The 27,896-nt window shown below is 40.7% G+C and overlaps 1 protein-coding gene across 1 annotated transcript; it reads left to right on the plus strand.

Moving 5' to 3' along the window:
• The first annotated feature begins 209 nt into the window (after window positions 1-209).
• LOC120033473 (zinc finger protein 658B-like) lies at window positions 210-26,561 on the plus strand. Its single transcript, XM_038979839.1, has 5 exons — window positions 210-240; window positions 9,749-10,046; window positions 10,215-10,834; window positions 25,401-25,872; window positions 25,955-26,561. The coding sequence occupies exons 1-5, from the start codon at window positions 210-212 to the stop codon at window positions 26,259-26,261; spliced, it is 1,728 nt and encodes a 575-aa protein (XP_038835767.1). The 3' UTR covers window positions 26,262-26,561.
• Window positions 26,562-27,896: the final 1,335 nt, after the last annotated feature.

A 27,896-nucleotide genomic window follows, 5' to 3' on the forward strand; every position in this document is an offset into this window, starting at 1 on the left:
ACTTAGGTAGACTTTGGGTTTGCCTGAGTGTATGTACATAATTTCGTCAAAGTAATTTCATAAAGATTCCACTTATTTGAGTTCGTTTTAATACGTTCTTGGTTTTGTGTCAAATGTTGTTTATGAGCTGGTAAATAGCCTCGTCCGAACCGTCCTGATCTCGCGAGTTTACATACACTGTTTCGTTAATGTAAGCTCGCGAAATCAGGATGGTTCGGAAGTCAAATGGCGGCTTCAACGGTTTCGGTCGTCTCTCTAGGCGTTTGCTCGTGGTGAAATGGCGACACGAGGCAGTGTGATGGAGTGTCAAAATAGAGGGAAGCTAACTGAAGTTATCCTTCACCATTTGGAGAGTGTGTCCAACTGCATGGAATGGCGTCGATTAATGCGGATTAATCGGAGCCCGTATCAAACTCATTCCATGGAGGACCAATTTTATGCGGGTTTTCGCTCCACCCTTGTACTTGATTAATTAATTAATGTCACTAATTAGTAAGGAACTCCCCTCATCTGATTGTCTAGGTTATAATTGAAATGGAGAAAACTCGGTCCTCAATGGAATGAGTTTGACACTCCTGAAACAATGGAAATGGAGAGAGTTTGAGAAGCAACAGCTGTGCTGGAATGCGATCAATGGGAGGGACAGTTGTGATCATATGGAGCGGGAGGATGAGGGCCTAGACAGGGGTGTCAAACTCATTCCACGGAGGGCCTAGTGTCTGCAGGTTTTTGGTTTTTCCTTTCAATAAAGCCCTAGACAACCAGGTGTGGGGAGTTCCTAACTAATTAGTGATGTTAATTCATCAATCAAGTGTAAGGGAGGAGCGAAAACCCGCAGACACTCGGCCCCCCATGGAATGAGTTTGACACCTGTGGCCTAGAATGTGAATGGTCTGTAGTGAAAAAACATAGGAAGAACAGAGATAATGATACTGGAAGCAGAGGTGCATGTAGTATAGAAACTCTAAAGAGGCCCAAGGTAGGGAGCTAGAGTAATAATGTGTCACAGTGGAAAGTTGGGATGGTGTTTGAGGAGACCACAGGGCCTCATTTACACCCTATTTGATTAACCAAGGCCATAAAAAGAGGTGAAGTTAAACTGGGCCGCATCCGTGTAAATGATAACTTGTTCTGAACTAGCCTACCTCGTTAAATAAAGGTGAAATAAACATTTAAAATGGCAGATTGTTAATATCATGTGCTAGTCAGGTTCAGCAAGGGAAGATTATTCAAATGGAAAATCATAATGGGACGAAGCTCAGAAGCCATGACCCTGGAGCTTATGCTAAATTGAAAGGAGTAATCTGAGGTCCCAATATCTATGTCCATGGATGATATTGTTAAAGAACATGTGAAGGAGACAGTGGTTGAAGCCTAAAGGTTGATCAGTAGGAAAGAGGGTTAAAGAAGTGAAAGCTTATCAGTGCTGTTGAGGTTTGAGAAGGTTTTGTCTGGAAAAGTACAGAATAGGATTCCTTAGCTTCAATGTCAGAGAATTTGACCCAGCCTCATCAATCAACCAATCAAATGTATTTATAAAGCCCTTCTTACATCAGCTGATGTCACAAAGTGCTTTACAGAAACCCAGCCTAAAACCCCAAACAGCAAAGTGTAGAAGCACAGTGGCTAGGGAAACCTCTCTAAAAAGGCCAGAACCTAGGAAGAAACCTTGAGAGGAACCAGGCTATGAGGGGTGACCTATTCTGGCTGGAGATTATAACAGAAAATGGCCAAGATGTTCAAATGTTCATAGATGACAAGCAGTGTCAAATAATAATAATCACAGTGGTTGTCGAGGGTGCAACAGGTCAGCACCTCAGGAGTAAATGTCAGTTGGCTTTTCATAGCCGATCATTCAGAGTATCTCTACCGCTCCTGCTGTCTCTAGAGAGTTGAAAACAGCACGTCTGGTGAACAGGTCAGGCTTCCATAGCCGCAGGCAGAACAGTTGAAACTGGAGCAGCAACGGAGAATCATCACGGTGTTTTTAAATGCCAAAGAATGGAACATGTAGCTGTTGTGTGAAAAGATGTGCCAAGTTGCTGGTCCTGTAGTAAGAGGACCTACTGTCAGACTGATGGAGCTTCCATGGCTGGTCCCGTAGTAAGAGGACCTACTGTCAGAACTGGTCTTTCTACTAGTGTGGTAGAAGTTAATAGGGATTTCTTGGTTTATTTTCTTAGTACAGAATTAGACAGACATGGACCTTAAACATTTGTTTGCGGACCGCCATGATACCATAGGAGGTCTGCATCAACGGACTTCAGTGCAGGTAGTGCCTCATCAGAGAGAGAACATTTCAGTTGCTCTACAGTTTTGAAGCTGAATGTAATGATTATCAGTCCTTTACATGTGTACTAATATTCAGACACATTCAGTTGTTTCTATATTTATCTATAATTCAGGGTTTTCACACGGGGCTTAAAGTAAATAAATATTAGTGCTTGAAAAAGTACTTAAATCCTTGAATTTGACTTGCCACTGTACGACCCCTGATAATTCTTACTATGGTGTGAACGGGAAATACAATTGTTTTTTGTGAGTGAAATAATACAGTGAAGACAAGGTTATTCAGGAAAATAGTACATAGTGCTGCCTGAAACATACTGCAACCTTGTACTAAATGGTTTTTGAGTCATTTATGCATTTATGTGAATTTAGGAAATCTACTATAGATTAAGTGCTCTTATGTTGTGCAATTTAAAATGTGTACTTTGTGTCTAATGTGAATGAATGTTTTATCAAGGATTAGCTACCTGATCTACTGAAATTAGATAATTGAACAAGAAAAGAGAGAAAATATTTGTACAGAATAAAGTGCCAGAACTGTCAAGAAAATAACTTTAGTGTCCGTTTCTCTTTATTACTACAGGCCGACTCAGATTTAGTCTGAGGCCGGTAACATCAACAGTGAGGACAAACCCAGCCTGCCTCTCTCCTTTCACACTGAGTAGAAACCTACAGTCACTGGGTCCTGATTGTGACAGTGGAGCCCAGTTTGAACCGCAGGATCCAGAGATGGCATCAGTGAAGCTGGATGACTGCAGTCAAACACTGGAGCTGAATGTCAACATTAAAGATGAAGAAGAAGAGGAGGAGAAGATTAGGACAACTGTTAGTCATGGTAAGAGCAGGTTCTATCTATAAGTTATCTTCATAAATTAGACCTCCATAAGTTATGACCCAGTCTATTGCTAGGTTGAATTCTGTAATTCTGACATCACACATCCCTGAACAACTCAAGACTTCACTGCGAGGTAAAACTTGTAACGCCTGCCTTTGCCCACACATTGTCTCAAGAACGTTGAAAATGTTTAATACCCTCAATCACCAAGTTAGGCATACCTCATTTCAAAATAGGCCATGACATCATCACTGTCAATATTGAATTATAATTCTTTGCGTTTTACCAGTGAAATGACCAAGCTGTTTCTGCATGCCAATCGTTCGATCTCAATCAATTTCATGGGATTATGCATTTAAATCTTCTTGAATTACTGTTTGGTTAGCAAATTAGAGCAGATGGTGTTAAATTATATAGACTTCCTGTATTTTGTTTTAATCAAAGCACATTCTGTCTAATGGCGCGCGCTGTTGAGTTTGAGACGATTCAGCAAACCATTCTAAAATCTCGTAATAAATTAGGTGTTGTTTTTGTTTTAACAGTAATGTTATGCTATAATATTTGGTTATGTGGACTACTAATTAATCAGTAGGTGATCGTCCAAGACATTGATCTACCTTTACTCAACAAACACCATTGTGGCGGCTCATCACTCTTGCAGCACTACACCCCTGCAGTCTGCTGCACCGAACTAGTGATTGATGCTCACCTAGCCTACTCTTTTGTCTCACACAACATTTGGTGATGCAGAAACGAGAAAACATGTTTGGCTGATTTTATGAAAATCTGGGAATATTTGGCCAAGGAAACATTTCTGGTTGGTCTCAAGGAATGTCACACAGGGAGACTTTTTAAAACAGGATTGAGTGAAGTAGCAGCTAATGCTCATGGAGAGCCTCACAATTATTATTATTAACCTTTATTTAACTAGGCAAGTCAGTTAAGAACAAATTATTATTTACAATGACGGCCTACACCGGCCAAACCCGGACGACACTTGGCCAACTGTGCGCCGCCCTATGGGACTCCCAATCACGGCCAGTTGTGATACAGCCTGGAATCTAACCAGGGTGTCTGTAGTGACGCCTCTAGCACTGAGATGCAGTACCTTAGACCGCTGCGCCACTCGGGAGCTCTTAAGTTTGATGAAATTCCATTATCTTTCAGTCTAATAGGGCTATATTCTTACTTTTGTAGCTCTTCACCAGTTTCTTGAATGTTTATTGTACATAAATATTAACACAACATGCAACAATTTCAACGATTTCTCTGAGTTACAGTTCATATAAGGGGCGGCAGGTAACCTGGTGGTTAGAGCGTTGGGCCAGTAACCGACTTGGGAGCCAGGTCCAGCCAATCAGAATGAGTTTTTACCCACAAAAGGGCTTTATTACAGTCATAAATATAATTCTCTGGCAACAGCTCTGGTCGACATTCCTGCAGTCAGCATGCCAATTGCACGCTCCCTCAAAACTTGAGACATCTGTGGCATTGTGTTGTGTAACAAAACTGTACATTTTTAAAGTGTCCTTTTATTGTCCTCAGCACAAGGTGCAGCTGTGTAATGATTATGCTGTCACACCTGTCAGGTGGATGGGTTATCTTGGCGAAGGAGAAATGCTCACTAACAGGGACGTAAACATATTTGTGCACACAATTTGAGAGAAATAGGCTTTTTGTGTGTATTGGAAAATTTCTGAGATTTTTTATTTCAGCTCATGAAACATGGGACCAACACTTTACATGTTGCATTTATATTTTTTTCAGTGTACAGTCGTGGCCAGAAGTTTTGAGAATGACACAAATATACATTTTCACAGAGTCTGCTGCCTCAGTTTGTGTGATGGCAATTTGCATATACTCCAGAATGTTATAAGGAGTGATCAGATGAATTGCAATTAATTGCAAAGTTCCTCTTTGCCATGCAAATGAACTGAATCCCCCAAAAACATTTCCACTGCATTTCAGCCCTGCCACAAAAGGACCAGCTGACATCATGTCAGTGATTCTCTCGTGAGTGTTGACGAGGACAGGGCTGGAGATCACTCTGTCATGCTGATTGAGTTCGAATAACAGACTGGAAGCTTCAAAGGAGGGTGGTGCTTGGAATCATTGTTCTTCCTCTGTCAACCATGGTTACCTGGAAGGAATCACATACCGTCATCATTGCTTTGCACAAAAAGTGCTTCACAGGCAAGGATATTGCCGCCAGTAAGATTGCACCTAAATCAACCATTTATCGGATCATCAAGAACTTCAAGGAGAGCGGTTCAATTGTTGTGAAGAAGGCTTCAGGGCGCCCAAGAAAGTCCAGCAAGTGCCAGGACCGTCTCCTAAAGTTGATTCAGCTGCGGGATCGGGGCACCACCAGTACAGAGCTTGCCCAGGAATGGGAGCAGGCAGGTGTGAGTGTATCTGCACGCATAGTGAGGCGAAGACTTTTGGAGGATGGCCTGGTATCAAGAAGGACAGCAAAGAAGCCACTTCTCTCCAGGAAAAACATCAGGGACAGACTGATATTCTGCAAAAGGTACAGGGATTGGACTGCTGAGGACTGGGGTAAAGTCATTTTCTCTGATGAATCCCCCTTCAGATTGTTTGGGGCATCCGGAAAAAACTTGTCCGGAGAAGACAAGGTGAACGCTACCATCAGTCCTGTGTCATGCCAACAGTAAAGCATCCTGAGACCATTCATGTGTGGGGTTGCTTCTCAGCCAAGGGAGTGGGCTCACTCACAATTTTGCCTAAGAACACAGCCATGAATAAAGAATGGTACCAACACATCCTCCGAGAGCAACTTCTCCCGACCATCCAGGAACAGTTTGGTGACGAACAATGCCTTTTCCAGCATGATGGAGCACCTTGCCATAAGGCAAAAGCGATAACTAAGTGGCTCGGGGAACAAAACATCGATATTTTGAGCCCATGGCCAGGAAACTCCCCAGGCCTTGTGGTCAATCCTCAAGAGGTGGTTGGACAAACAAAACCCACAAATTCTGACAAACTCCAAGCATTGATTATGGAAGAATGGGCTGCCATCAGTCAGGATGTGGCCCAGACGTTATTTGAAAGCATGCCAGGGCGGATTGCAGAGGTCTTGAAAAAGAAGGGTCAACACTGCAAATATTGACTCTTTGCATCAGCTTCATGTAATTGTCAATTAAAGCCTTTTACACTTGTAATTAAACTTCAGTTTTCCATAGTAACATCTGACAAAAACATCTAAAGACACTGAAGCAGCAAACTTGGTGGAAATTAATATTTGTGTCATTCTCAAAACTTTTGCCCACAACTGTAGTTAGGCATAACTGTCCTCTCCATGTTCAGCTGGAATTTAGCCTGAAAAGGATTTGAGAAATATGATATAGGCCTACGTCTCGTTTTGCGCTGCACAGAATATCAGATCTCAACAACGATTGGAGAAGTGTTGAACATAACCAGTAGACTACCACATCCTGATGATTTATATCTGATACATATATATTTAATATTTTATATATCAAGTTGTAGAAACATCTCAAGGATGATCAATGGAAATCGGATGCACCTGAGCTCAATTCAAAAGTTTGGGGTCACTTAACACCAGTCTCAACGTCAACAGTGAAGAGGCGACTCCGGCATGCTGGCCTTCTAGGCAGAGTAGCAAGGGCCAGTTTTATTGCTTCTTTAATCAGCACCACAGTTTTCAGCTGTGCTAACATAATTGCAAAAGGGTTTTGTAATGATCAATTAGCCTTTTAAAATGATAAACTTGGATTAGCTAACACAACATGCCTTTGGATCACAGGAGTGATGGTTGCTGATAATGGGCCTATGTAGATATTCCATTTTTAAAAAATCATCCGTTTCCAGCTACAATAGTAATTTGCAACAATAACAATGTCTACACTGTATTTCTGATCAATTTGATGTTATTTTAATGGCGGCCAAAAAACTGTGCTTTTCTTTCAAAACAAGGACATTTCTAATTGAGCCCAAACTTTTGAAAACTTTTCTGGTTAGAGCCAGTTTGCGCTGTTCTGGGAAGGGAGTAGTACACAGCATTGTACGAGATCTTCAGGCGTTTCCAGCTACAATAGTCATTAACTTCTACTTCCTCCCAATCCCTGGTCCGGGAGCACCCCCACCAGTAAAAAAGCTGACTAGCATAGCCTAGCATAGCGTCACAAGTAAATAGTAGCATCTAAATATCATTAAATCACAAGTCCAAGACACCAGATGAAAGGTACACATATTGTGAATCCAGCCATCATTTCTGATTTTTAAAATGTTTTACAGGGAAGACACTATGTAAATCTATTAGCTAACCACGATAGCAAAAGACACAACTTTTTTTGTCCAGTATTTTTTCCCTGCATAGGTAGCTATCACAATTTCGACCAAATAAAGATATAAATAGCCACTAACCAAGAAACAACTTCCTCAGATGACAGTCTGATAACATATTTATTGTATAGCATATGTTTTGTTAGAAAAATGTGCATATTTCAGGTATAAATCATAGTTTACCATTGCAGCCACCATCACAACTCTCACCAAAGCAACTAGAATAACTACAGAGACCATTGTGTATTACCTAATTACTCATCATAAAACATTTCTTAAAAATACACAGCGTACAGCAAATGAAAGACACAGATCTTGTGAATCCAGCCAATATTTCAGATTTTCTAAGTGTTTTACAGCGAAAACACAATATAGCATTATATTAGCTTACCACAATAGCCAGAAACACAACACCATTTACCAGCAGCAAAGGTTAGCGATCGTAACAAACAGGCAAAAGATATATAATTTTTGACTAACCTTGATATTCTTCATCAGATGACAGTCCTGTAACATCATATTACACAATGCATATAGGGTTTGTTCGAAAATGTGCATATTTAGCTGCACAAATCGTGGTTATACAATGTGATTAGTGGCCAAAACTTCAAGCAATCTGTCCGGCGCCATCTTGGAGAGGCACCTATTCTAATCAATAAGTAATCATAAACTTGACAAAAAAAATACAGGTTGGACAGCAAATGAAAGATACATTAGTTCTTAATGCAACCGCTGTGTTAGATTTTTAAAATTAAAGTTACTGCGCAATACAGCGTGCGCTAAAGCGAGACCGCACCGAAATTCATGGCGGAATTATTATTTGACATTTGTCAACATAAATACGAATTAACAGCATAAAGACTGCTTACTATTAGCTGAGCTTCCATCAGAATCTTGGGCAAGGTGTCCTTTCTCCAGAACAATCGTCTTTTGGTTGAAAGATGTCCTCTTCTCCTGTAGAAATAGCAGCTAACGATAGCCACCCACTGGAGAGGTGTCCAACTCGTGAAAGCGCGTCACAAGGAAATCCCAGAAAATCGCAATAAACTGATATAAACTGCTATAAGTCGGTTTAAATTAACTACCTTATGATGTCTTTAACACCTATAACGAATAAAAACATGACCGGAGATATAGAACTGCTAAAACGAAAGCTTTTGCAGGACGCCATTGTGATGTCCCTCTTGTGCCAGGCGCCCCGTTGAAAAGAACGGTACTTCCGTTCCATGAGCTTTTATAGTCCCCCAGATGGTGCAATCCACTCCATTCAAATTCTCACCGCTTACTGACATCTAGAGGAAGGCGTATGCAGTGCATGTAGCCCCGTAGCTTACATGGGGACTTATAAACTGACCTCAGAACAGGGACCTCGATTTCAGAAATCTCACTTCCTGACAGGAAATGTGCTGCAGAATGAGTTCTGTTTCACTCAGAGAAATAATTCAAACGGTTTTAGAAACTAGAGTGTTTTCTATCCAATAGTAATAATAATAAGCATATTGTACGAGCAAGAATTGAGTACGAGGCAGTTTAATTTGGGAACGTAATTATTACAAAGTCCCAACAGCACCCCCTATTGAGAAAAGGCTAACAATGTCTACACTGTATTTCGGATCAATTTGACATTATTTTAATGGACAAAAAATGTACTCTTCTTTCAAAAACAAGGACATTTCTAAGTGACCCCAAACTTTTGAATAGTAGTGTATTTTATTTTATTTTTTATCTTTCTTTTTTTAACCTTTATTTAACCAGGCAAGTTAGTTAAGAACAAATTCTTATTTTCAATGACGGCCTAGGAACAGTGGGTTAACGGCCTTGTTCAGGGGCAGAACCACAGATTTTTACTTTGTCAGCTCGGGGATTCGATATTGCAACCTTTCAGTTGCTCTAACCACTAGGCTACCTGTCACCCGGTATGGCCAGAAGAGGACTGGTCACCGCTCTGAGCCTGGTTCCTGTCTAGGATTCTTCCTAGGGAGTTTTTTGTGGCCACTGTGCTTCTACATCTGCATAGGTTGCTCTTTGGGGATTTTAGGCTGGGTTTCTGTTAAGCACTTTGTGACAACTGCTGATGTAAAAAGGGCTTCATAGAATACATTTGACTGACATGTATATCACACCAACTGACTGGTTCTTCTGATGTTGTTCACACAGGAGACCATGTTGAGACATTCTCTCCATCCAGAGAGCAACAGCAGGAAGATCACAGAGCTAAGTGGTCTCACCACTGCCCACATTGTGTGGAGATTTTCCCATTTCTATCAAAGCTAAAAATACACCTAAAAATACACACAGGAGAGAAGCCTTACTCCTGCTCTGACTGTGGGGCGAGTTTCTCTCGACTGGATACCTTAAAAACACACCAACGTATACATACGGGAGAGAAGCCTTACTACTGCCCTGACTGTGGGGAGAGATTCTCTCAAAAGACCAACTTAAAAGCACACCAACAAATACATACAGGAGAGAAGCCTTACTCCTGCTCTGAATGTGGAAAAAGTTTCTCCCGATCAGAAAACTTAAAATCACATGAACGTATACATACAGGAGAGAAGCCTTACTCCTGCTCTGACTGTGGAAAATGCTTCAAAACATCAACTGGGCTAACAGTTCATCAGAAAACACACACAGTAGAGAAGTCTTACTTCTGCTCTGACTGTGGAAAATGCTTCAAAACATCATCTGAGCTAAAAGTTCATCAGAGAACACATACAGGAGAAAAGCCTTACTCCTGTTCTGATTGTGTAAAATGCTTCAAAACATCAACGGTGCTGAAACTTCATCAGCGAACACACACAGGAGAGAAGCCTTACTCCTGCTCTGACTGTGGGGCGAGTTTCTCTCGACTGGATACCTTAAAAACACACCAACGTATACATACGGGAGAGAAGCCTTACTCCTGCCCTGACTGTGGGGAGAGATTCTCTCAAAAGGCCAACTTAAAAACACACCAACAAATACATACAGGAGAGAAGCCTTACTCCTGCTCTGATTGTGGGAAGAGGTTCTCCTTATCGGGTACCTTGAAATCACATGAACGTATACATACAGGAGAGAAGCCTTACTACTGCTCAGACTGTGGAAAATGTTTCTCCCGATCGGGTACCTTGAAATCACATGAACGTATACATACAGGAGAGAAGCCATACTCCTGCTCTGAATGTGTAAAATGCTTCAAAACATCGACTGATTTAAAACTTCATCAGAGAACACACACAGGAGAGAAGCATTACTCCTGCTCTGACTGTGGAAAATGCTTCAAAACATCAACTGAGCTAAAACTTCATCAGAGAACACACACAGGAGAGAAGCCTTACTTCTGCTCTGACTGTGGGAAGCGTTTCTCTCACCATAGCAACTTAAAAACACACCAACGTATACATTAAGGAGAAAAACCTCATCAGTTCTCTGACCAGCTAAGAATAAAGTCACTCCATCACTTAATTCTCATCTCATAAAAGAAGTTGAAATGGAACAAATGAAGAAAGTGTAGAAAACTGTACAGAGGAAAGGGAGCGTTCTAGAATGTTAGCCTCTGTTTACTGATCAGTGTGCACCTTGTCAGTTTTAGTGTGTTTTGTTTTGTTAGCTTCTACTGTAAATATTTGCCCTTAGTGTTGAATACCCTCTGTTAGGCTTCTCATTTTGAAAACTAACACTAGTCTGCCAATTGACTGGGTGGTACTGCTTCCCTCTCAGCCTGGTCTGACTCTGTCTGTGGGAGAGTTTCAACTGGGCAGCTTAAAAACACACCAACGTTTACACGTAGGAGAGAAGCCTTACTCCTGCTCTGTGGAAGGGTGGGCGTGTATCTCAAACGTCTAGCCAAAGGATGCGTCTTTGAATCTCATCACGGACGTCTTTAGCATTTTAGCTAATTAGCAACTTTGCAACTACTTAATACTTTTTAGCTATTACTTAGCATGTTAGCTTAGCATGCAACTACTTAGCATGTTAGCTAACCTTTCCCCTAAACCCTTTAACTCTACCTTAAACCCCTCACCCCTAACCTAGCTAACGTTAGCAACAACAAATTGGAATTCGTAACATATCATACATATTACAAGTCCGTAACATATTGTATGAATAGCAATCCTTAAAATAACATACGAATTGTAATTCGTAACATCTGATACGTCCTACAAGTCGTATTATACTGAACAACAATCTAAACGCAACAATTTCAAAGATTTACAGTTCGTATAAGGAAATCAGTCAATTGAAATAAATAAATGAGGCCCTAATCTATGGATTTCACATTACTGGGCAGGGGCTCAGCCATGGGTGGGACTTGAGAGGGCATAGGCCCACTTGGGAGCCAGGCCCAGCCATTCAGAATGAGTTTTTCCCCACAAAAGGTCTTTATTACAGACAGAAATACTACTCAGCCCCCCTCAGACAGGAGGTCCTGGGCTGCCGTGGTTACATGTGATCTGCAGTTGTGAGGCCGGTTGGATGTACTGCCAAATTCTCTAAAAGGACGTTAGAGGTGGCTTATGGTAGAGATATAAATATTGAGTTCTCTGGCAACAGCTCTGGTGGACATTCCTGCAGTCATCATGAGAATTGCACATTCCCTAAACTTGAGACATCTGTGACATTGTGTTGTGTGGCCTTTTATTGTCCCCCAGCACAAGGTGCACCTGTGTAATGATAATGCTGTTTTATCAGCATCTTGATATGCCACACCTGTCAGGTGGATGGATTATCTTGACAAAGGCTGAAATGCTCACTAACAGGGATATAAACAAAGTTGTACACAACATTTGAGAGACATTAGCTTTTTGTGCATATGGAACATTGCTGGATTTTTTTATTTCAGCTCATGAAACCAACACTTTACATGTTTAGTTTATTTACTGTGATAGTCCAATGAAATGTAACCTAACATACTAAATGGAGTGGCACTGAAGTTTTTTGTATAATATAAAACGTTTTGCTCTGAGACCAGGTTGTGGCGCTGTAGTATTCTGTGGGAAGGAGCTAGTATACCCTTTTTAATTTTTTTATTGAACCTTTGTTTAACTAGGCAAGTCAGTTAAGAACCAATTCTTATTTACAATGGTGGCCTAGTAACAGTGGATTAACTGCCTTGTTCAGAGTCAGAACAACAGATTTTTACCTTGTCAGCTCGGGGATTCGATCTAACAACCTTTTGGTTACTGGCCCAACGCTCTAACCACTAGGCTACCTTCCGCCCCTAACATGTATCAGATAGAGATGGTGTGATGATCACTTTTCACCATTAGTTTGGGGGGGATTGTTTTACAACTTTATTTAATGATACAAAGTTTATGAAATGAATACATGTGTTTATTAATTGTCTTTAAAGCTACATGAGTTATTTTAGTTACTGATCATGAATGTGTTTGGATATCTGCATTGAAGCAAACTTGATTGATCTGCCAATGAAAAATTAAGTTACATGAATATGTACTGGTCAACCTCTTCTTCTCTTTAGTATTCAGTTCTTCATATTAGATCTGACAGTATGAATGGTTCTTATGGTTGTATTCAGTTCTTCATATTAGATCTGACAGTATGAATGGTTCTTATGGTTGTATTCAGTTCTTCATATTAGATCTGACAGTATGAATGGTTCTTATGGTTGTATTCAGTTCTTCATATTAGATCTGACAGTATGAATGGTTCTTATGGGCTGAGTGCCTGGAGTGTTTTTGTATGACTACAGTCAGGAGTTCTCTCTGACCCTGTGATGTCACCAGTACATTAAGTACATTCATCTTAAGATAGCCAGGTGAGAAAACCACATATCACAGTAAATACATTTCTCCTCAATTTGTCAGTGTCACATTATTATTACTATTATTATTATTTGTATTAATATTGTTATTATTTGTATTTTTTGGGGGGGGGGGGGGGGGGGGGGGGGTTGTCTTTAAAGACATAGGGTTTCAGACCTTTTCGGGCAGATGGGCAGGGACTCTGCTGTCCTAGCATCAGAGGGAAGCTGGTGCCACCATTGGGGTGCCAGGACAGAGAAGTGCTTTGACTGGGCTGAGAGGGAGCTTGACCTCCTGTAGCAGTGGGACGGCCATGAGACCAGAGGTGGCAGAACTGAGTGCTCGGGTTGGGATACAGGGTTTGAGCATAGCCTGAAGGTAGAGATGGGGCAGTTCTTGCTATACCGTAAGTAAACACCATTGTCTTGTAGTGGATGTGAACTTCGACTGGAAGCCAGTGGAATGTATGGAGAAGCAGAGTGACATGGGGGAACTTTGGAAGGTTAAACATCCAGACGGACTGCAGTGTTCTAGATAAGTTCAGTGGCGACCCATCATTCAGGGCAGGTGAGCCACCTTTTTGAGCCCCACAATTTTAGCGATAAAAAAGTGTGAAAAAAATGATCTGTTTGCAAATAATGTTAAAAAAAAAACAACACATATATAATTGAGTTATTAATAAAGCCGCATACAAACATGGTCTCTTTTTTGTTTTGTTGAGTAAGGCAGCTCCAAAATGCAGGTGTTTCAGCCTAGCTCATTGCTTTCTGTGGAGGTGGGGCAAGCCAGCAGAAAATACGGAGCGTTGTGCCGTGATTGGCTCAGTGTTCTGTCATTCATGGGGACAATACGTCACTGCCAAGCCTAAGGGTAGAACTTGAAAATTCAAGCCCCTTGGGTGCTGCCATAGAGTTACATTAGAAGTGCCCATCCAAGAAGGCTCAAGGTCATTGTCCATAGATAAAATTACGTCAAATCATTTTATATCTACAGTCGCTTTGATTGGACTGATCATGTCAACATCATACTGTCAAAATCTGAGCTAGCAGTCATCATCATGAATCAAGTCGACAATCTACTGGCAAATCCTTTTTAATCTTTGTCATATGAAGAGAAATATTGAGAAATTATAGATAAAACGTATCGGTGCTCATCTGCATTTTGAACTTTCATCCAACTCGGAATTGTAAATTGGGAACTCGGGCCTCTTTCTACAGCTACTACCTGAAGATCACTGACGTCATCATGATTCCATTTTTTTCCCCCTTCGAGTTCCCAGTTGTCTTGAAAGCACCATAAATCCAGAGAATGCCAGACTTTGATGACACAGTTTGATGACAGAATATGCCCATTAAGGACTGCTGCGTCACCTTCCTGTTCAAGTGAGCACAGCACAACAAGGTGAGTCAAAAAATGTCTTGTCTGCTGCTGCATAAATGATGTAACATGCCAGGGAGATGTGTATACTGTAGCTAAGAAAGTAATACGTTGTGTATGTTGTGTAGTAAGATGTTAGTAGCCCATGTGCCTCACCCTAATCATTTGGTCTATTTTCAGTTCTTTCCTATCAAGGTAAAAGTGAAAGCCACCCAGTAAAATACTACTTGAGTAAAAGTCTAAAAGTATTTGGTTTGACATATACATAAGTATCAAAAGTACATGTAATTGCTAAAATATACTTAAGTATCAAAAGTAAAAGTATAAATCATTTCAAATTCATTATATATTAACCAAATGATTTTCTTGTAGTTTAAATGTAGGGATAGTCAAGGGCACACTCCAACACTCAAGGTGCGTTTCTAAATTCGCTCTGGCCATTTACTCCGACTTCAGAGCACTCTGGTCTGAGGATGCCAGAGGGAAGAATAATTGGTGAAAAACGAACGCTCAACAGCCCTTGAATACGGCCGGTGTCAGTAAACGTCAGCAGAAAAAGCGTCATTAAATTGTTGCCTGTAGCTCAGTTAACTTTTACTGCCTCAGAAACCCGGATCCGGGAGCACCCCCCACCCCCCCCACACTGATTAGCATAGCTAGCATAGCTTCACAAGTAAATAGTAGCATCTAAATATCATTAAATCACAAGTCCAAGACACCAGATGAAAGATACAGATCTTGTGAATAAACCCATCATTTCTGTTTTTTAAAATGTTTTACAGGGAAGACACAATATGTAAATCTATTAGCTAACCACGTTAGCAAAATACACCATTTTTCTTTGTCCACCATTTTTTCTCAACACCACTAGCTATCACCAATTCGGCCAAATAAAGATATTGATAGCCACTAACCAAGAAAAAACCTCATCAGATGACAGTCTGATAACATATTTATGGTATAGGATAGGTTTTGTTAGAAAAATGTGCATATTTCAGGTAGAAATCACAGTTTACAATTGCACCCACCATCACAACTCGACTAGAATTACTACAGAGAGCAACGTGTATGACCAATTTACTCATCATAAAACATTTCATAAAAATAGACAAAGCATAGCAATGGAAAGACACAGATCTTGTGATTTCAGACAATATTTCAGATTTTCTAAGCGTTTTACAGCGAAAACACAATAAATCGATAAGTTAGCATACCACATGTGCAAACGTCACCCCAGCATGAATTCAAGCCAAAGGGAGCGATATCGTTATCATCGCCAAAAGATATAAATTTTTTCACTAACCTTTTCAGAATTCTTCCGATGACAATCCTGGAACATCATATTACAACATACATATATTGTTTGTTCGAAAATGTGCATATTTAGCCATAAAAAACCGTGGTTATACAATGAAAATAGTAGCAAATCAAGCCTCAACATGTCGGACGCCATCTTTCATAGTGATCTAGTTTAATCGAAAGCTAATCATATACTTGACAAAAAAATACAGGGTTGACAGGAATCGAAAGACAAATTAGTTCTTAATGCAATCGCTGATTTACAATTCTAAAATTATCCTTACTGTGCAATACAGGGTTCGCCAAGCGAAGCTATAGCAAACAAAATGGCGGAATATGCGTTTAAAATATTTCGACAGAACAACGATTTATCATATTAAATATTTCTTACTATGAGGTGATTTTCCATCAGATTCTTGGGCAATGTATCCTTTCTTGGGTCTAATCTTCTTTTGGTTCGAAAGATGTCCTCTGTCCGTCGAAATGCCCACTAACGTTCGACCGGGACCCCGAAACGTGCCCAAAGCTTCAAAGAGCATCACATAGAAATTCCTCAAAATCGCACTAAACGGATATAAATTGCTATAAAACGGTTTAAATTAACTACGTTATGATGTTTCTAACTCCTATATCGAATTAAATTACAGACGGATACATTTCACGTTGATAACCGAGCCTTTGAAAATGGCATCCCGAGGTCCTCTTCTGCGTAATGGTCAGCGTCGAAAGGGGGGCTACCCTCACTCCTTGGCCTTTTATAACCTCTGAGAGCTACGCAAAAAGCCCATTCCACTTCTCATTGGTTACTGACATCCAGGGGAAGGCGGGTGCAGTTCATGTCATCCATAGGATACACACAGACCTTAAAAACTGATCTGAAACCAGAGCTTCGCTCTCAGACCTTCGCACTATCTGTCATGGATTTCGCTGTAGAAAGAGTTCTGGGTCACCCACAGACATAATTCCAACGGTTTATGAAACTAGAGAGTGTTTTCTATCCAATAGAATTTATAATATGCATATTGTACGAGCAAGAATTGAGCACGAGGCAGTTTAATTTGGCGACACCCAGAAAAAATAAATGCTAACTGCTCCCCCTATTGACAAAAGGTTTTAAAGTCCCCAATGCTCTGGATAACATGAACACAACCTAACCAGCTCAGCTAAGGCGAGTGAAATGGTCAGAGTTCTCTCATTTGTACTGGAAGTAGCTAGCAAGCTAGCCAATGTTAACCAGTTATCTTGGATGCTTGACTGCCGTTGTGAGGTCAGAACGCTTGAATCAACCCTACTCCTCCGCCAGAGCGTCCAGTGTGGCTCTGAACGCCCCGAGAGCGATACGAACTGACAATCTGACAACGCTCTGAATTTACGTACCCCCAAGCACACTCTGGCACTCCAGATTGAATTTAAGATAACACCCATAATTTACGAACAAAGTATTTGTGTTTAGTGAGTCTGCCAGATCAGATGCAGTAGGGATGCGTGAACTGAACAATTTTCCTGTCCTGCTAATCATTCAAAATGTAACGAGTACTTTTGGGTGTCAGGGAAAATGTATGGAGTAGAAAGTACATTATTTTCTTTAGGAATGTAGTGGAGTAAAAGTAGAAGTTGTCAAAAATATCAAAAGTAAAGTACAGATACCCCCAAAAACGACTTATGCAGTACTTAAAATATTTGTACTTAATAAAAGTACTTTACACCACTGATTGCAGGGAATACTGACTGAAGATGTTCCTCCTTACGAGGCCCATGAGACTGTGTAGGGATGTGATTTGAATAGGACTGTGACTGAAGGAGTGGGATGTTTTTATTTATTTTTGTATTTTGTTTTGATGTCGTTGCTTCTGCAATGGACATGTATTTCTTTCTACAGTTTACTAACCGTACAGTAGGTGGCGGTAGACACGTTATATATGTGTAAATGTCAGTATACCAGAGAAGAAGATGACGCTGTTGCCATGTGGTAGAGGGGAACAGGAAGTTCCGGGTAGAAAACGACAGAACTGTGTTATGTCGATAGTGGTTGTGTCCGTTTCAACTGTATCATTGTAGGTATGTAATAGCACGTTTAAACTTTCTAATGTCGAAAGAATATATAATATGCTAGGTAGCAAACCCGTGAAGGTATTATCACGTTTGGTAAAGTTTTAAGTTGTATGTGTTATTTTGGGGTCAAACCGAGTGAGTGAAGAACGTGATTTAAAACGATTTTACAAGTCACGTAGCTAGACTTTGGATTTGAATGAGTGTATGAACATAATTTCGTCAAAGTCATTTCATAAAGATTCCACTTATTTTAGTTAGTTTTTACATGTTCTTGGTTTTGTGTAAAATGTTTATGAGCTGGTAAATAGCCTCGTCCGAACCATCCTGATCTCGCGAGTTTACATACACTGTTTCGTTAATGTAAGCTCGCGAGATCAGGATGGTTCGGACGAGGCTCGTCAAATGGCGGCTTCAACGGTTTCAGTAGTCTTTCTTGGAGTTTGCTCGTGGTGAAATGGCGACACGAGGCAGTGTGGTGGAGTGTCAAAATAGAGGGAAGCTAACTGAAGTTATCCTTCACCATTTGGAGAGAGAGGCCAACTGCATGGAATGGCGTCGATTAATGCGGATGAATCGGAGCACGTGTCATACTCATTCCATGGGAGGACCAAGTGTCTGCGGGTTTTCGCTCCACCCTTGTACTTGATTAATTAATTAAGGTCACTAATTAGAAAGGAACTCCCCTCGTCTGATTGTCTAGGTTTTTATAGAAATGAAGAAACGAAAACCTGTGAGGCTCGGCTGTCAATGGGATGAGTTTTACACCCCTGAAACAATGGAAATGGAGAGTTTGAGAAGCAACAGCTGTGCTCGAATGCGATCAATGTGAGGGACAGTTCTGATATGGAGTGGGAGGATGAGGGCCTAGTATGTGAATGGTCTGAAGTGGAAAGACATAGGAAGAACAGAGATAATAATACTGGAAGCAGTGGTGCATGTAGTATAGAAACTCTAAAGAGGCCCAAGGTAGGGAGCTAGAGTAATAATGTGTCACAGTGGAAAGTTGGGATGGTGTTTGAGGAGACCACAGGGCCTCATTTACACCCTATCTGATTAACCAAGGCCATAAAAGGAGAGGTGAAGTTAAACTGGGCCGCATCCGTGTAAATGAGAACTTGTTCTGAACTAGCCGACCTGGTTAAATAAATGTGAAATAAAAAATGGTAGATTGTTAATATCTTGTGCTGGTCAGGTTCAGCAAGGGAAGATTCTTCAATTGGAAAATCATAATAGGATGAAGCTCAGAAGGCATGACCCTGGAGCTTATGCTAAATTGAAGGGAGTAATCTCTGAGGTCCCAATATCTATGTCCATGGATGATATTGTTAAAGAACATGTGAAGGAGACAGAGTGGTTGAAGCCTAAAGGTTGATCAGTAGGAAAGAGGGTTAAAGAAGTGAACGCTTATCAGTGCTGTTGAGGTTTGAGAAGGTTTTGTCTGGAAAAATACAGAATAGGATTCCTTAGCTTCCATGTCAGAGATTTTGACCCAGCCTCATCAATCAACTATTAATCAAATGTATTTATAAAGCCCTTCTTACATCAGCTGATGTCACAAAGTGCTGTACAGAAACACAGCCTAAAACCCCAAAGAGCAAGCAATGCAGGTGTAGTAGCTAAGTGGCTTGGGAAAACTCCTTAGAAAGGCCAGAACCTAGGAAGAAACCTTGAGAGGAACCAGGCTATGAGTGGTGGCCAGTTCTCTTCTGGCTGTGCTGGGTGGAGATTATAACAGAACATGGCCAAGATGTTTAAATGTTCATAGATGACCAGCAGGGTCAAATAATAGTCACAGTGGTTGTCGAGGGTGCAACAGGTCAGCCCATCAGGAGTAGATGTCAGTTGGCTTTTCATAGCCGATCATTGAGAGTATCTCTACCGCTCCTGCTGTCTCTAGAGAGTTGAAAACAGCAGGTCTGGGACAGGTAGCACGTCCGGTGAACAGGTCAGGGTTCCATAGTAGAACAGTTGAAACTGGAGCAGCAACAGTGAATCATCACATTGTTTTTAAATGCCAAAGAATGGGACTTGTAGCTGTTGAGTGAAAAGATGTGCCGAGTGTGGTGGGGAACATGATTACGGTGAATGTTGGAGCAATGTGACGGTTAAGTGTTGCAATTGTGTGGAGGACACACAGAGCAGCATTTGGTGGATGCCAGGTGCAGAGAGATTCTCAGAGATATAGAATCCGTCATGATGTATCATATGCAGATGCTGTAAGACAGACTGGTGGAACTACAGTGCAGACTGATGGAGCTTCCATGATTGGTCCCGTAGTAAGAGACAAGGTTATTCAGGAAAATAGTACATAGTGCTGCCTGAAACATACTGCAACCTTGTGTTTTTTGAGTCATTTATGCATTTGTGAATTTAGGAAATCTACTATAGATTAAGTGCTCTTATGTTGTGCAATTTAAAATGTGTACTTTGTGTCTAATGTGAATGAATGTTTTGTCAAGGATTAGCTACCTGATCTACTGAAATTAGATCAGTGAATAAGAAAAAAGAGAAAATATTTTTACAGAATAAAGTGCCAGAACTGTCAAGACAATAACTTTTGTGTCCGTTTGTCTTTATTACTACAGGCTGACTCAGATTAAGTCTGAGGCCGGTAACATCAACAGTGAGGACAAACCCAGCCTGCCACTCTCCTTCCACACTGAGTAGAAACCTACAGTCACTGGGTCCTGATTGTGACAGTGGAGCCCAGTTTGCACTGCAGGATCCAGAGATGGCATCAGTGAAGCTGGAGGACTGCAGTCAAACACTGGAGCTGAATGTCAACATTAAAGATGAAGAAGAAGAGGAGGAGAAGGTTAGGACAACTGTTAGTCATGGTAAGAGCAGGTTCTATCTATTAGTTATCTTCATAAATTATGACCTCCATAAGTTATGACCAGTCTATTGCTAGGTTGAATTCTGTAATTCTGACATCACACATCCCTGAAAACCTCAAGACTTCACAGCGAAGCAAAACATTAAAAAAAAACTTGTAACGCCTGCCTTTTCCCACACATTGTCTCAAAAACGTTGAAAATGTTTAATACCCAATCACCAAGTTAGGCATACCTCATTTCAAAATAGGCCATGGCATCATCACTGTCAATATTGAATTATAATTTGTTTGCTGCACAGAATATCAGATCTCAACAACGATTGGAGAAGTGTTGAACATAACCAGTAGACTACCATATCCTGATGATTTATATCTCATACATATATATTTAATATTTTATATATCAAGTTGTAGAAACATCTCAAGGATGATCAATGGAAACAGGATGCACCTGAGCTCAATTCAAAAGTGTGGGGTCACTTAACACCAGTCTCAACGTCAACAGTGAAGAGGCGACTCCGGGATGCTGGCCTTCTAGGCAGAGTTGCAAAGGCCAGTTTTATTGCTTCTTTAATGAGCACCACAGTTTTCAGCTGTACTAACATAAATTCAAAAGTGTTTTCTAATGATCAATTGCCCTTTTAAAATGATCAACTTGGATTAGCTAACACAACATGCCATTGGATCACAGGAGTGATGGTTGCTGATAATGGGCCTCTGTACGCCTATGTAGATATTCCATGAAATATCTGCCGTTCCAGCTACAATAGTCATTTACAACAATAACAATGTCTACACTGTATTTCTGATCCATTTGATGTTATTTTAATGGACAAACAATGCGCTTTTCTTTCAAAACAAGGACATTTCTAAGTGACCCCAAACGTTTGAACAGTAGTGTATATTTAATATGTTTTATATATCAAGTTGTAGAAACATCTCAAGGATGATCAATGGAAACAGGATGCATCTGAACTCAATTTTGAGTCTCTTGTTTTTTTTTTTTAAATACATTTGCAAAAATTTCTAAACTTGTTTTCGCTTTGTCATTATGGGGTATTGTGTGTAGATTGCTGAGGATATTTTTTTATTTAATATTAGAATAAGGCTATAACAAAACAAAATGTGGAAAAAGTCAAGGGTTCTGAATACTTTCGTGGGCACTGTCAGACCCCTTCCCATTTTTCCCATTTTGGTACATTACAGCCTTATTCTAAAATGGATTACATGTTTTTCCTCGTCAATCTACACACAATACCCCATAATGACAAAGCCAAAACAGGTTTTTAGAAATTCTTGCAAATGTAAAAAAAAAAAAAAAAATGATAAGAATTGCTTATTTACGTAAGTTTCCAGACCTTTTGCTATGAGATGATCCTTGAGATGTTTCTACAACTTGGAGTCCACCTGTGGTAAATTCAATTGATTGGATATGATTTGGACAGGCACACACCTGTCTATTTAAGGTCCCACAGTTGACAGTTCATGTCAGAGTAAAAACCAAGTCATGAGGTGGAAGGATTTGTCCGTAGAGCTCCGTGACAGGATTGTGTCGGCACAGATCTGGGGACCGGTACCAAAACATTTCTGCAGCATTAAAGGTCCCCAAGAACACAGAGGCCTCCATCATTCTACAATGGAAGAAGTTTGGAACCACCAAGACTCTTCCTAGAGCTGGCCACCCGGCCAAACTGAGCAATCGGGGGAGAAGGGCCTTGGTCAGGGAGGTAACCAAGAACCCGATGGTCACTCTGACAGAGCTCCAGAGTTCCTCTATGGAGATGAGAGAATCTTCCAGAAGGAAAACCATCTCTGCAGGTCTCCACTAATAATGACTTTATGGTAGAGTGCCCAGACGGAAGCCACTGCCTAGTAAAAGGCACATGACAGTCCGCTTGGAATTTGTCAAAAGGCACCTAAAGGACTCTGACCATGAGAAACAAGATTCTCTGGTCTGATGAAACCAAGATTGAACTCTTTGGCCTGAATGCCAAGCGTCATGTCTGGAGCAAACCTGGCACCATCCCTACGGTGAAGGATGGTGGTGGCAGCAGCTTGCTGCGGGGATGTTTTTCAGCGGCAGGGACTGGGTGACTTGTCAGGATCAAGGGACAGATGAACGTAGCAAAGTATAGAGAGATCCTTGATGAAAACCTACTGAAGGTTCACCTTCCAACAGGACAATGACCCTAAGCACACAGCCAATACAACGTAGGAGTGGCTTCGGTACAAGTCTCTGAATGTCATTGAGTGGCGCAGCCAGAGCCCGGACTTGAACCCGATCAAACATCTCTGGAGAGACCTGGAAATAGCTTTGCAGAGACGCTCCCCATCCAATCTGGCAGAGCTTGAGAGGATCTGCAGAGAAGAATGGGAGAAACTCCCCAAATACAAGTGTTTCAAGCTTGTAGCTTCATACCCAAAAAGACTCAAAGGTGCTTCAACTAACTATTGTGTAAAGGGTCTGAATACTTATGTAAATGTCATATTTCAGTCATTATGGGGTATTGTGATGCCATTATGGGGTATTGTGATGTCATTATGGGGTATTGTGATGCCATTATGGGGTATTGTTTGTAGATTGATGAGAATATATATATATTTTAATTTAACCAGCGCAAACTGGCTTTAACCAGAATAGTAAGAGGAGTGGGAGGCCCCGGTGCACAACTGGGCAAGAGGACAAGTACATTAGAGTGTCTAGTTTGAGAAACAGACGTCTCACAAGTCCTCAACTGGCAGCTTAATTAAATAGTACACGCAAAACAACAGTCTCAACGTCAACTGTGAAGAGGTGACTCTGGGATGCTGGCCTTCTAGACACTATTCTGGTTAGAGCCAGTTTGGGCTGTTCTGTGAAGGGAGTAGTACACAGCGTTGTACGAGATCTTTAGCCATTTCCAGCTACAATAGTCATTTACAACATTAACAATGTCTACACTGTATTTCTGATCAATTTGACATTATTTGAATGGACAAAAAATGTGCTTTTCTTTCAAAAACAAGGACATTTGTAAGTGACCCCAATCTTTAGAATTTATTCATTTATTTCACCACTAATGGTAGTGTATTTATTTTAATTTATTTTTTTAACCTTTTTTTAACTTTCTTAGCATACTGGTTATTGTCCGGAATTTCAGATGACTGACATGCCGAAAGTAAACTGCCTGTAAACTGCCCAAAAGCTAGGAGATGCATATACTTGATAGCATTGGATAGAAAACACTCTGAAGTTTCTAAAACTGTTAAAATAATGTCTGAGTATAACAGAACTGATATGGCAGGTGAAAACCTGAGGAAAATGTTTATTTTGAGGTCACAGGTTTTTTCAGTGCTTGCCTATGGGATATACAAATAGATAGGACCCAGATTGCAGTTCCTATGGCTTCCACTAGATATCACCAGTCTTTAGAATGGGTTTCAGGTATTTGTAGTTTTTCCAAGGTGTCCCCCATTAGAAAAGTAGTCATGTTGCGCGCATCGAGAGTGCGCTCTTCATTATTTATCTTAGCTATTAAACACACTATTCTCCGTCTTAAATATTATTGTTTATTTAGATATTAGAATACCTGAGGATTAATTGGAAACATTGTTTGACTTGTTTGGACGAACTTTACCGGTCACTTTTTGGATTGGTTTGTGTGCATGTTGAATGAGTGAATTACTGAATCAAACGCGCCATCTAAACTGACATTTTTGGGATATAATGAAGGACTTTATCGAACAAAACGACCATTCGTTGTGTAGCTGGGACCCTTGGGATTGCAATCAGAGGAAGATCTTCAAAGGTAAGTAATTTATTTAATTGCTGTCTGTGATTTTGTGACACCTGTGCTGGTTTAAAAAGTATTTTGATGTGGGGCGCTGTCCTCAGATAATCGCATGGTATGCTTTCTCCGTAAAGCCTTTTTGAAATCTGACAACGCAGTTGGATTAACAAGAAGCTTTTAAATGATGTAAGACACTTGTATTTTCATGAATGTTGAATATTACGATTTTTGTATTTTGAATTTCGCTCTCTCCAATTTCACCGGATGTTGTCGTAGGTGTCCCACTAGCGTTTGGACATGCACCCAAACAGGTTAACTAGGCAAGTCAGTTAGGAACAAACTCTTATTTTCAATGACGGCCTAGAGACAGTGGGTTAACTGCCTTATTCAGGGGAAGAACAACAGATTTTTACCTTGTCAGCTCAGGGATTCAATCTTGCAACTCTTCGGTTGCTCTAACCACTAGGCTACCTGTCAACTGGTATGGCTAGAAGACGATTGGTCACCGCTCTGAGCCTGGTTCCTCTCTCGGTTTCTTCCTAGGTTCCTGCTTTCTAGGGAGTTTTTTGTGGCCACTGTGCTTCTACATCTGCATTGCTTGCTCTTTGGGGATTTTAGGTTGGGTTTCTGTTAAGCACTTTGTGACAACTACTGATGTAAAAAGGGCTTCATAAACTACATTTGATTGACATGTATATCACACCAACTGAATGGTTCTTCTGATGTTCACACAGGACACCATGTTGAGACATTCTCTACATCCAGAGAGCAACAGCAGGAAGATCAGAGAGCTAAGAGGTCTCATCACTGCCCACATTGTGAAGACATTTTCCCATTTCTATCAAAGCTGAAAATACACCTAAAAATACACACAGGAGAGAAGCCTTACTCCTGCTCTGACTGTGGGGCGAGTTTCTCTAGTCTGGAAAACTTAAAAACACACCAACGTATACACACAGGAGAGAAGCCTTACTCCTGCTCTGACTGTGGAAAATGTTTTAAAACATCAAAAGAGCTAAAAGTTCATCAGAGAACACACACAGGAGAGAAGCCTTACGTCTGCTCTGACTGTGGAAAATGCTTCACAACATCAAGTCATCTAAAAGGTCATCAGAGAACACACACAGGAGAGAAGCCTTACGTCTGCCCTGACTGTGGGGCGAGTTTCTCTCTTCTGGGCACCTTAAAAGGACACCAACGTATACACACAGGAGAGAAGCCTTACGTCTGCCCTGACTGTGGAACTAGTTTCTCTCAACTTTCCCACTTAAAAATACATGAACGTATACACACAGGAGAGAAGCCTTACGTCTGCTCTGACTGTGGAAAATGCTTCACAACATCAAGTCATCTAAAAGTTCATCAGAGAACACACACAGGAGAGAAGCCTTTCTTCTGCCCTGACTGGAAAAAGTTTTAAAACGTCAAATGGGCTAAAAGTTCATCAGAGAACACACACAGGAGAGAAGCCTTTCTTCTGCCCTGACTGTGGAACTAGTTTCTCTCAACTTTCCCACTTAAAAATACATGAACGTATACACACAGGAGAGAAGCCTTACTCCTGCTCTGACTGTGGAAAATGCTTCAAAACATCAACTCAGCTAAAAGGTCATCAGAGAACACACACAGGAGAGAAGCCTTACTTCTGCTCTGACTGTGTAAAATGCTTCAAAACATCAACTCAGCTAAAAGGTCATAAGAGAACACACACAGGGGAGAAAAAAAGTTAATCAGAGAACACAGGCATGAGAGAAGCCTGCTTATGTCTGCTCTGACTTTTGGGTGAGTTTCTCTCACCATAGCAACTTAACACACCAATGTATAGACTATAGACGTCTAGCCAAAGGCTGCGTGTTTGAATCTCATCAAGGAGGACTTTAGCAATTTCGCTAATTAGCAACTTTCCAACTTCTTACTAATTTTTAGCTATGTTAGCATGTTAGCTTAGCATGCAACTACTTAGCATGTTAGCTAACCTTTCCCCTAAACCCATTTAACTCTACCTTAAACCCCTCACCCCTAACCTAGCTAACGTTAGCAACAACAAATTGGAATTAGTAACATATCATACATATTACAAGTTCGTAACATATTGTATGAATAGCAATGCGTAACATAACATATGAATTGTAATTCTTAACATCTGATATGTCCTACAAGTCGTATTATACTGAACAACAATCTAAACGCAACAATTTCAAAGATTTACAGTTCGTATAAGGATATCAGTCAATTATCAGTCAAATAAATATCAGTCAAATAAATGAGGCCCTAATCTATGGATTTCACATGACTGGGCAGGGGCTCAGGCTTGGGTGGGACTTTGGAGGGCATAGGCCCACTTGGGAGCCAGGCCCAACCAATCAGCATGAGTTTTTCCCCACAAAATGTATTTATTACAGACAGAAATACTACTCAGCCCCCTCCCAGACAATCCTGCAGGTGAAGAGGTCCTGGGCTGCCGTGGTTACATGTGATCTGCAGTTGTGAGGCCTGTTGGATGTACTGCCAAATTCTCTAAAAGGACTTTAGAGGTGTCTTATGGTAGAGATATAAATATTGAGTTCTCTGGCAACAGCTCTGGTGGACATTCCTGGATTCATCATGACAATTGCACATTCCCTAAACTTGAGACAAATGTGACATTGTGTTGTGTGGCCTTTTATTGTCCCCCAGCACAAGGTGCACCTGTGTAATGATAATGCTGTTTTATCAGCATCTTGATATGCCACACCTGTCAGGTGGATGGATTATCTTGACAAAGGCTGAAATGCTCATTAACAGGGATATAAACAAAGTTGTGCACAAGATTTGAGAGACATTAGCTTTTTGTGCATATGGAACATTGCTGGATTTTTTTATTTCAGCTCATGAAACCAACACTTTAAACATGTTTAGTTTATATTTTAGTTCATTTACTGTGATAGTCCAAACATACTAAATGAAGTGGCACTGATGTTTTTTGTATAATATAAAACGTTTTGCTCTGAGACCAGGTTGTCCCTCTGCAGTATTCTGTGGGAAGGAGCTAGTATACCCTTTTTAATTTTTTTTATTGAACCTTTGTTTAACTAGGCAAGTCAGTTAAGAACCAATTCTTATTTACAATGGTGGCCAAGGAACAGTGGGTTCAGATTTTTACCTTGTCAGATCGGGGATTTGATCTAGCAACCTTTTGGTTACTGGCCCAACGCTCTAACCACTAGGCTACCTTCCGCCCCTAACATGTATCAGATAGAGATGGTGTGATGATCACTTTTCACCATTAGTTTGGGGGGGAACTTTATTTAATGATACACAGCTTATGAAATGAATACATGTGTTTATTAATTGTCTTTAAAGCTACATTAGTTATTTTAGTTACT

This window comes from Salvelinus namaycush, chromosome 40 (assembly GCF_016432855.1).
Source record: "Salvelinus namaycush isolate Seneca chromosome 40, SaNama_1.0, whole genome shotgun sequence".
Classification (NCBI taxonomy): Eukaryota; Metazoa; Chordata; class Actinopteri; order Salmoniformes; family Salmonidae; genus Salvelinus; species Salvelinus namaycush.